This window comes from Notechis scutatus, chromosome 2 (assembly GCF_049901735.1).
Source record: "Notechis scutatus isolate UNSWTSFEM ecotype Mainland chromosome 2, rNotScu1.2, whole genome shotgun sequence".
Classification (NCBI taxonomy): Eukaryota; Metazoa; Chordata; class Lepidosauria; order Squamata; family Elapidae; genus Notechis; species Notechis scutatus.
Window position 1 is genome coordinate 207,877,113 of NC_142010.1, and position 11,785 is coordinate 207,888,897.

At 35.8% G+C, this 11,785-nt stretch overlaps 1 protein-coding gene and 1 pseudogene across 1 annotated transcript; both read right to left on the bottom strand.

Annotated features, from left to right (window-relative positions):
* Window positions 1–1,310: 1,310 nt before the first annotated feature.
* On the bottom strand, window positions 1,311–2,216 carry LOC148132490 (uncharacterized). The gene is given in 4 exon segments (XM_087954228.1): window positions 1,311–1,391; window positions 1,394–2,047; window positions 2,050–2,131; window positions 2,182–2,216. Coding segments are annotated over 4 exon segments (852 nt in total).
* An 84-nt stretch (window positions 2,217–2,300) lies between these two features.
* LOC148132491 (uncharacterized) lies at window positions 2,301–3,023 on the bottom strand (annotated as a pseudogene).
* Between the last annotated feature and the right edge of the window lie 8,762 nt (window positions 3,024–11,785).

The window sequence follows — 11,785 nt, forward strand, 5'->3', positions numbered from 1 at the left end:
TGTGCTTCCTACTAGAATTTGGAGACTCTGAAGTTCTCTTGCCAATTGAGCTCTTGTGGATATATTTCAGTTTGGCCTAGTGGATTAAGTTTGTTTGGTGGATTTATTTGTTGAAGTACTATCCCTTGTTTTATTGATTATTGGTCATTGCTATGTAGACTAGCCTTGGCCTGCTGGTGGCTGGGTTTATTTAGGACATTCTGAGGCTAGATGAAGGGAATTCCTGGGGAACATTAATAAACTCTCTAAACCATACTTATCTCTGGATGTGAGTGAGTGGGGCAGCACACCCATTGGACTTCATCTTCTTAAAGAAAGTGGCTGAGTCAACAAGGTTTTTACCGATGTATAGGATGTGACTCTCTTAGGAAAGGAAATTAAATCAAAAGTTGCAAATAAAAATTATCCATCTGGTTGTATGGATAGATTAATCCAGATCAAGGCCATAGCAAGAGAAAAAGTGCTAAATCCCTCTACTCCCCATGCTAGCTTCCCAATGTGAATTCTATTATCTTGCTTTAGGTAAAGCATAAACAAACAAACCAGAATATTTATGTAGAAGCTTTGTCTCTAAAAGTATGGATAGTTTAGTTTTCACATGGCCTAAGCATTCTAAGGTCATTATGGTACATAATAGCTTTTGTCATGGCCCTTATTCTTGCTGACAACTTGGAATCTGACTCAACTATAGCTAGGAGTACAGACTGGAAGGATTCGATCCATATATTCTCGACCATGCCTTGTGTATGAAATTATGTTTATATAAAGCACCAAACAGAACAAACAAAGAGTACAGTCACCATGTGCCCTACTGCTCAACTATAGAACTGTAACAGGAAAAGGAAAATCTAGTTAGAACAAAAGAGCTATGCTTAGGGGTTCTGCTATGGCAGAGGAGAGCTTTTTTAAGAAGTATGCACATAATCCATTGGGACCAATAGATAGGGATGGTTTTAGGTTTCGTAGTGCCTTTTCTACATTATCTTCTGTAAAGTCAATATGTAGTAGATCATTGCAGTTAGTTGTGGTACGATTAGGAAATGTGGAGCATGAGCTTTTGCTGTTTACAAAGACTGAACTGAAGAATGTGTTGAAGAGATCGGTCTTAAAAGCTTCGTCACTGCAGTCTTTCTCATTTGGTCCCTTTAGAGGTGGGATGGTTCTTGAGTCTTTAAGTTTGGAGTTTATAAAATTGTAGAAGGAGAGGGTAGATTTTGTACGTAGGAGGTTTTCCTTCTGCTTGCAGTAATAATTTGTGCATTCTGCCTTTATCTGTCGGCATAAGGTGTTGTATCGGTTTTTAAAGTTTGCTATGTAGCTAGCTTTGTTTTTACGCCATAGTGGGTTTTTTTTAATTGAAGTTTCCTTATTGTTATGGATAATTTGTTTTTGTTTTGTTTTTAAGGTTAACTAATGGTACATATAGTTTAATGACTCTTTCAAGTTCAAGTAAGAATGCATTATAATAGTCTTCTGTAGTATTACAGTTAGAGAACAGAAAGTGCCAATCAAGAGATGATAGGTCAGCATCTATGAGATCATAGTTGGCTTTTTTGAAATTGTATTTCGGAAATCCATCATTATGATCTTCTTTGTGAGGGCGTAAATTGAGACAAAAGTCAATCATACTGTGGTCGCTGTTTGAAAAGGGTTCTTGTATTTGTAGGCCATAAATTGAGTTTGAGCCGTTGCAGAAGATGAGGTCAGGGCAGTTGTTGAGTCTAGTGTTGTTTGTTATTAATTGATCCAGTCCCAGTGTGATAACAGCATTGTACAGGATTGCATGTATGGATTCGGATGTACATTCATTTAGGGTCCAGTTTATAAGAGGTAGATTGAGGTCACCAAGGAAAATAAGAGGGCATGGACAAGAGGTAGCCCACATCAGCAGTGAAGTTAGTTTGTTTGCATGAACTATGTCATAATCAGGGGCTCTGTGGCATAGTAAGAAGCGGATAGTGGTATTTAATGACAGTTCACAAATGATGGTCTCTGGAAGAGTAAGCTCCTGTGTAATTAGAATCTTTTTTAGATTTAGGGATTTTTTTTATAGAAGATAGCACCTCCACCTCCGCTACAGATTTCGTGATCTGACCGATAAACTGATATTCTCTGACTGTGATAATGGAGTCTGGAAAAGATGCATTCAACCACGTCTCACAGACAAATATAATATCGAACATGGCTGTGCTTAGTAAGGTGAGGAATTCATGCATTTTGTTTGTGAGGCTTCTTGCGTTGAGTAGTTTGCATTTTAGATATGTAGTAGTGGATCTGGAGGAAGTAAGGGGCGTGCATGCCTAATGTTGGATGTTGGGGTGATGGTTATTGGGATGTAAGTTGAAAGTCTTGCTTTTGATACATTCTGTGTGGTAGTCAATGTATAGGTTAGTATTTCCTTGTTCTTGTAGTCTTTTGAGTTCAGAGCATAGCTCACAGGACTGTACACGTTGCTGTAAGGTTAGGTCAGGATAAGAACGGAGATTCTTATGGTTGATATTGCACTTGGCAAGTGAGTTTATAGTGTAAATGAATTTTGGTTTGCTTAATTCATTTTTGCAAACAACCCTGAAGAAGCATGGGGCCAATGAGCCATCACTGTTTTTGAACTCTGGGCCGATGTGGGAAATGTCGAGTATTTCATCAGGGGACATGCTTCATGCTTGATAGCCACTGATGATGTTGCAGACATTTGTGATGTCATCATTGTCATTGTTGTCTTCTAGACCAAATAAAATGGCATTGAGATGTTTCCGTTCACACTCGATGGCTTCTTTGATGAGGATTGGGATATCATTATTTGTAGGATTTGTGATTTTTTGTGGATTGGGTTGTGGTTGCAGTTGTTGGGTAAAGATGTGGTTTATAGTATCCAGGGATTCTACTATGGTGTCAAGGGATGATATTCGTGTTTCTATAGTATCAACTCTTTCGAACAGGGCAATATATTTGTCCAGTTTGGGTCTGCACAGTGGACAGAAGTATGGAAACACATGGTTGGATGATTCTAGGAATTGAGCCATTTGCTTGGGTAATCCCAAGCAGCCATGGTGAACATAGTTGTCAGATAGGGAACATTTGATGGAATTTTCATTCGCCTTTAAAGTTTCTTTACATATAAGGCATGTGCAGGAGTCTTGTGGGTCATTGGTAGGGATTACTTTTGCTTGGGCTTGTGGTTTGGCATTGGATTTTTTCCTGGCATGGTGAGTTTGTTGAGATGGTTCTTTGATTAAATTGTTCAATCAAACAAGATCAATAACAATACAGTGACGGTGGCCCAGGTAACATTATATCATTCAAAATCAGTTCCTTACCGAACCTATGGTCCTTAGCTACAGTCATCCCTATCTTCAAAAAAGGTGACCCCAGCCTGGTTGAAAACTACAGACCAATCTCACTGTATTGTGTCATGTGCAAAGTCATGGAATCAATCATTAACCAATTCATCACCCTCCACTTAGAGTCAAACAACCTACTCTCCTAAAAACAATTTCGTTTCAGGAAAAAAATGTCCTGCAACCTACAACTCCTACACTGCAAAAATATGTGGACTACTCTACTCAACCAGGGCAAAGCAATAGACGCAATTTACATAGACTTCTGCAAAGCCTTTGATTCAGTGGTACATGACAAACTGCTGTTAAAACTAAACTCTTATGGCATTTCCGGATCCCTTCATAAGTGGATTACTGGATTCCTGTCAAACAGGCAACAAATAGTAAAAATAGGGAGGGCTATATCAAACCCTGCTTCAGTCAACAGTGGTGTCCCCCGAGGCAGCGTTTTAGGACCCACACTCTTTATACTCTATATATACCATAGATCCAATCTTGTAAACACTGCCATCTACTGGCTAAATACTACTGTAATTATTGCATAAAAATACATCCCAGCAATGAATTCCAACTCTTTATGCACCAAGTTATTGTGTACCCCAAATTCTCATTTTCTACAAGCAATGCCCTTTTTATATGTTAGATTTTGTATCACGTCTTTTTTACAGGAGCTCAAAGTAATGCACGTGGTTTTCCTTTCTCTTATTTTTCTTAATGACAACCCTGTGAAGTAGGTTGGGCTAAAATAAAATGACTGGTCCAGCTACTCATCAAACTTCCATGGTTCAGGATGGACCATTGCTGGTCCAATATGTTAACCACAACCTCACAGAGGGTTGACATCAGGAGATACAGGAACAGATAGGATTTTGTCATTGAGGCACAACAGTCTGTAATAAATTATATACTGGATGTTTAATTGGGGTATCTGTATGTAGAAAATAATATGTATGATTTGTAAGACTGCTTTTAAAGCAGAAGGTCATGGTTTCACTCCAGACAAACTAATTACCATAGCTTTAGTTCTTTAGTTCAAACAAAGATTGGACTAAGAATATTTAAAAGGATTACAGCAAGAATGAAGAGTTACATTTTGGTGATCCTAGATGCTCTTGTTGAATATAAACAGAAAAGTGTGTTATGCTTTTATAAACAAAAGTAATTTGTAAGGTGGGAAAGTTATCCATAATGCTCCTGGGAATTATGAAGTACAAGATTTGGCAGTCATTGTATTTGGTTAAAAGATTTTAAACTATTGTTAACAAATACACCACAATTTGATATCCTTTTGTGATCATAAGGAGAAGTGTTCTTTTATTTGCATAGTTTAAAACTGCAATTCTGTGTGTGCAGAAAACTTTTGAAATCAATTTTCAATTTATAGTACACAAATTGCAAGATACTTCACATTTGCTTTTATACCATCTGTTCTTTTCAAGGATAATTTTAAGTGGATCTCACTTGCATCTGCTTTTGCTTTATAAAGGGACTATAAACACTGTTCCCACTCAGTATAGTTGGAATTAAAGCAAATAAATAGACATTTGTAAAGTAATTGCCCCATATTCATGGTGAAATATTTGGTTTATTGACTTACTACTCCATACTGTGTTACTGAACAGGATGTAAATACTCGGTTTCCTGATAATTAGAAATTGTAATCAGTGGATGATGCTCATCTTTCTGGAGTTCTGATAATTAAAACTTCTAATCAGTGGATGGTGCTTATCTTTCTGGAGTTCTATTTTGAATGTTTGATTTAATGATTGACATACATATCTATGAATCATATGTTGTACACCGGTGAAAATGGGTTATCAATTTATGATTGTTTCATTATTTTCATCCTTAGCTCATAGTTACAGATTTGGATCTATTATATATGTCAGTTTGGTGTAGTGGTTAAGGCATCAGTCTAGAAACTGGGAGATTGAGTTGTAGTCCTGCCTTGGGCACAAAGCTAGGTGGGTGACTTTGAACCAGTCACTTTCCTCTCAGCCTCAGGAAGGAGGCAATGGATTCATTTTCATCACCCATTCAGACAAAAATTCTGATTATTGTCTTAAGGGCACCATAAAAGGCTGTAGGATTTACTACGAGGATAATATAGGTGAGGTTATCTTGAAGATGCATGATGCCTCCTCCAATTTGGATTCCAGACTTCTTCCTACCACTACTTTTCTATATAATCTCTGGGGGGGTTTCAAGTCTTCCTCTGTCTCCTTCCCCATAATTATACTTCCATTTGGTCTGTCTCCTGGCCAAAAACTTCACAGAACAGTTTTCATCTGCATCTTGCCTTGAAGCATTTTCTTAAATCTATTGGTAGTGCCTCCTCTCCCTGGGAGAAATATTCATGATACAAGTTAGTTTCTCCAATCCACATTAGCACACTCTAATTTATGCATATGCAAACCAAAAATATATGCTATTATTTCTATTATTCGGTGTCAATTAAATGAGCAACAGAACAACATTTGAGGTGATAGTACCTGCAAAATATCTGATAATTTGACTGTGCAAGTGTATATTACTTGCATTTTGCTGTGAAATCAACAAGCAATGTTCACCACAACATCCAAAAATTTATATAGCACATATTTCTAATGAAGTGTCCTCTAGATGCCATGTATTATGTCTCTGAGTATTCCCAGTTATCGTAAGAACTAAAGGATGCCAGTGTGGAGAAGAATGCACAACTTGCTTCTGTCCTATTATTATTATTAATCTAAGACCATGAGCTTGAAAATGTCTTTGGGGATGTGAATGATAGAGTTATTGAATTCAAATTGTTTAGGGTGAAACTAAGTTTTTCTGGACAGCGACAACTATATTTGGTCATGGATTCCAATAAAGAAAGTGGAAGAATCAGTCCCTGCCACTAACAGTATGCTTTGACGGGGTTCCAGGGACCCATTACAGAATTTACTTTCTCATGATTTAAAATTTCTCCCTTCTTATATGCCTTTGCCAAAACAGCTATTCTTCCCACTGGCCCGAAGTCATTTCTGCCCTTGCAGATTGTTGCCTAGAAGTGCCACAAATTGCAAATGCTATAATTTTCAGTCATAAAGCATGAACTGAAGGATCATCAAATCAAATAGAATGCAAGAATTCACAGCCTCCATGGTGATCATAGGCTTGTCCCAAGTGATCGCAGTTTTGTAGTTGTCGGTAGTCATGTTAGAAGTTGTCTTTACTTTGGAGCAATTGTTTGTACATCTAGATTTGGAAGTTATTACTATTCTCCCTTTGTCATGATCTGGTCACTGTCTGATCACCGTCCAGAAAAAGTTGAAGATTGAGCTATTCTGTATTTGAGTCATGAGGCTGAATGGGTGAATAATGTACTGTATGTGTTATATCTTTTAGGTTATTTGTATTGTTTTATTATTGTCTCCATTTTATTTGTGAGCTACTGAAGCCTGATTAGAATGTACCAGGGTAAAAATCCAATCAATTAATGCATCAATTAGTTTCTGCCTCTGAAGAAGTTTCTCTGTAATTTTGTGTGTGTGTGTGTGTGTGTGTGTGTGTGTGTGTGTGTGTGTGTGTGTGATAGAAAGACACACATAAAACATTCTACATGCTTTTTAAAGTGACCAATGCATTCCTTGGCTGAAAAGAATTTCAGCCAAGAATGAATAAAATTCTCATTCAGTTTCATCAAATTGGATACTGATTTCGTTATTCTCTGGGAAGAAAAGTAGATGCTTATAATAGTCGAACAATCAGCTTGGGCTCCTCAAAACACACAGTGCTGCATAATAACATGTGATAAGTTCCTAATAATGGATGCAAATGATTCATTCAGTCAGTCCTTTTTTTCGTGACCTGTGGCATATTTAAAGCTCAGTGCACAAGCTGTAGGATGATTCTGTTGCCATCCTTGTTCTAAAAAATGACAGAGAGGAACTTGAAAATGCAACAGAACTTTAGAAACTTCCATTTTAAATGTTTTTATTGTTATGTAACCAAAGTCATGAAAATTAGGTAACCATTCTTTTTGCATACACAAACTCCACACACATGCATGCTTTGCTTTCTCACACAAATACAGAGATGCATTTGCTGGCTGTATCAGCACAATCTATTGTATTTAGTTAGATTCACTGATCTATTCACGCAGAAATGGGCATTTTGTTTTACAAGGTCTCATCAATAATAACCAAAGAACATTATTATATTTTAAATGTATGTTCATTACAGTTAAAAATTCCTTTGTAATACCAGTAGTAAAGTCAACTTTTAGTTCCATTTGCATGTTCTAAAATGTAGTCATCAAACTCCTTTGTTTGTACACAAAATCCAATGTATAGTCATTCACGAGTAATTGTGCCATCTGACAGATATTAAGATGAAAGAATAAAGATGGTCCATTATTTGTGGTGTTTGACCAAATGAATGAAGTACCCAGAATAGATACATTACATATTATGCCTGTCACAGATTAAGAGATTCCTAACAGTGTACAAGAGGGACGCGGTGGTTCAGTAGCTAAGACACTGAGCTTGTCAATCAGAAAGGTCAGTAGTTCGGTGGTTCAAATACCGAGCACCATGTAATGGAGTGAGCTTCCATTACTTGTCCCAGCTTCTGCTAACCTAGCATGTATAAATCCAAGGAGAAAAATAAGGGACCATTTTGATGGGAAGGTAACAGCATTTTCATGCGCCTTTGGCATTTAGTCATGCTGGCCACATGACCACGGAGACGTCTTTGGACAGCACTGGCTCTTTGGCTTTGTAACGGAGATGAGCACCGCCCCCTAGAGCTGGAAATGACTAGCACATATGTGCGAGGGGAACCTTTACCTTTAACAGTGTACAATTCAGATAACATGGAGGGTACAAGAAGCAATTATAAATATATTTATAGATAATTGAAAACCAATTCTCCTGCTTCCATACCTTTCCCACTAGGGAAACAAGTACTACTTGCTCTCCTTTCTGAGAGAAGATCTCTGAAGATATGTATTTTCCATTGAGGGAACTTTAATGTGAGCACACCCATTTGATTTCCCCTTGTAGCTGACATGTTCCAACCATTGGTAGCTTAGTAAAAACTGAAGAAAACAAATGTTATCATTTTGACTAGCCCCTAGATATAGAAGGGGACACTGGAAGAAGTCTTGTCAATTTTATATGAGGAAGGAGGGACGATATCATTCTTTTATAGTTCCATTATTGAACTTGTAAAAAGAAAAGAAGAAAAAAAAACCCAGCCTTCCACCATTTTACCAGTAACTTGTTAAAAGAAAAAAAAATCTCTTTCATCAGTCAAAGTAATCCAGAAAAGAAGCACCACCACCAGTTGTACTAATTTTATCTTTATTGTTAGATTATAATAACAAACTTTTGCAGAACAAGATATTTCTTCTTTTCAATATATATATATATATATATATATATATATATATATATATAAAGGATTGATATCTGAAATGTGATTCATACCATTACCTTTTTCTATGGGCTGAGGTATGTTGGTGGCCCAGTCTATGGCTTTCCCTCCTATCTCCCAAGGTCATTCCCATTCATCATTAAGAAACACAACACTAAAAAGTATAGATATGCCTGAAGAAATCATAGGCTATTGCTTCAAATCATGACCAAACTAGTTGCTTACCTCTCAAAGTATTCTGATCAGTCTGGGCTTTTTAGCTAAGATATTCTCCATTATTAGATATCTGGAGATTTTAAACTAGAAATATCAAAGATGGGATATCAAATATCAAACATGGGACATCATTTGATATCAGTTATGAGACATGGGATCTTCCACACAGAAAGCCTCTGAATTATAGCTATTCCTGAAATAATTTTATTCAACATTCTTTGTATCCTGATGTTATAATGTGGAATAAAGATCTGATAATACTTGATAAGAACAAGTTAAGTATTATTCTGTCACTATATTTGTTATGCTTATGTTTTCATTTAGGAAAATAATGAGATTGATGGCATAATACAGGCCATAATCTTTGCTTAATAAATTAAATCTGAACTGTAAAAAAGACATGCTGAATTGGCAAAACTTCAAAGAATAGGGGATAGGTCAAATATGAGAGAGATGAATAAGAACTGAGAAAAAGTTTTGAATATGGAATGATTTGGCATTCCAATGAAATGATAAGACTAATCCACTATTTCTTCCATTTTTCTCCATTTTTCAAGAAGGCTTCTAATTTCTAACAGATGCTTACAAAAGCAGCATATGAATATCTCACTCACAGATTTTAACAGAAATGCACAAAAATGCATTGAAATAATGAATTTCAATGGAAATAAGCCACATTGATCATTCAGGAGATCAATGTAACACCACCCAGAATGTATGTAAAAACAGAATAATTTCTACTACTCAAGGAAGGAAGCAATTACATGTAAACCTTGTATGTGGGAGTATGGCATAACTATTATGTATAATTATATCTTTTTCTCTGAATGATTAAGGGGAAATGGGCTGTATTTATCATTCTAAATGGCAATAAGATGTCAACCAGACCTTTCAGAAACAGAGGCATTGTTATATTATAAAAGTTGGAAAGAGGATAAGATGGAATGAAAGTGTAAAGTAAAATCAACTGTAATTGTATTGATTTGATACATTTAGCTGTTAAGAGGAATTCATAATCAAATGATTTTCCTATTCTTTCCTGAAGGTCTTGCCCTGAGCCAAGTGGAAAAAGTTAAATAAAGTCTTGGTACACCTGAAAAGTGTAAGATTATCTCTTCCTTGGCTTAATGAGCCAAGGTGAGGTGATATTTTTTATTAACATATTGATAACTTATCTATAATTGAAGCTGGGAGGATTGTGAGTAAATGTGGGTTGCACATTATACATGCAATCAGTATAATTAAGTGCAGTGGGGAAAAGTATTCAGATCAGGTATGTTGGTATCTGAAGACTCATCATCAAAGTTCCAGGCCTTTACATGTGTGTTTGACATCTACAAAAATGTAGAAAAGAGTTGGGGCTTAAAATCTCACTACTGCAGCTATCACATTGCCTGTTTTGCCACCACTGCAGATGTCACTGGGTGAATGGATTATTTTTGTAATTTATAGAAATTAGATGTAGATTGTCATAAATGTTTCATAAATGACTAAAGAGTTCAGTATATATTGTGATTTGAAGCATACAATTAAATTGCACATTTTTATTTACTTATATGTATTTAAATATCACTTTGTCAAATTTATACCCATATTTTTATTGCTTTTTAACAATTCCAAAGGTAGAATTATGAAACTATATATACCATGCTATATTTAAATAGATACTAAAATACTGTTTGAGAATGTAAAAGAATATGTTGGCTTTAGCTCTGAAAACTGAAATAGTTAACCTAGGACTTGTATAATACAGAAATATTATTATGTTCTTTTTTCATTTTATTCCAATTATTGTACTTTAAACAAAAAGACAAAGAAACTGACTGTCAACCAAACAATGGCTTGTCAATTAAACATGCTTTGTGGATTCATACCAGATTGAGCAGCTACCTGTATAGGCCTTTCATTCTAGAAGCTGTATTGTGTTTAGTAAAGCCTGACTGAACTCTTTGAGAATTTAAATGCTTTGGTCCTTTTAATATTCATAGAAGTCAGATCAGCTGCCAATGTTAAGGGGGAACATTAGAAGGGAAGGAAAGATGATGACATGGAGATGTACATACAGAAGCTGAATATGGTTTGTTAAAAATGTGTGGCCTGAACAAAAATATTTGATCATATAAGAAGCAAATAAGATATTACACTTGCATTTTTTATCATAGATTCATATTTAAGAAAGAATAATAGAAAGAAGGGTTTTACCCAGCTTGAATTTGTGAACATTTTTTAATTAAAAAAATGCTGTTCTGCTTATAATAGATTACAAAGATGGATGAACTTGTAGTGCAACTTTTTATCCCTGTTTTATGTTTTATTCCACGCTTTCTGTCTTACCTTATTTGCTGTTGTGGTATTTTGGATGTTTACATAATCAGCTGTCCAGTGATAGGATTCAATTTTTTTTACCACTGGTTCTGTGGGTGTGGCTTGTTGGGCATGGCATGGCTTGTTGGGTGTGGCAGGGGAATGATACTGTAAAATCTCCATTCCCATCCCACTCTTTGGGGAAGGTTATTGCCAGTTCTCTGAACTACTCAAAATTTATGCTACTGGTTCTCCAGAATTGGTCAGAACCTGCTGAATACCACCTCTCTACCTGTCCTATGTTTAGTGTGTAGAAATTCCAGTTTATACCAAGAACTCACAATTCAATCATGTACTGGAAGTTACATGTAACTGTCATGTTCCTATCGCTAGTTCTCTTTTAAATGAGTTTGTATTGTATTGAATCAGAAATAGATCTACGTAATGAATTCTTTTTTTTAAAACAAATTTTATTGATTTTTTAAAGACAAACAAAACATAGGACATAAAAACATAAAACCTCC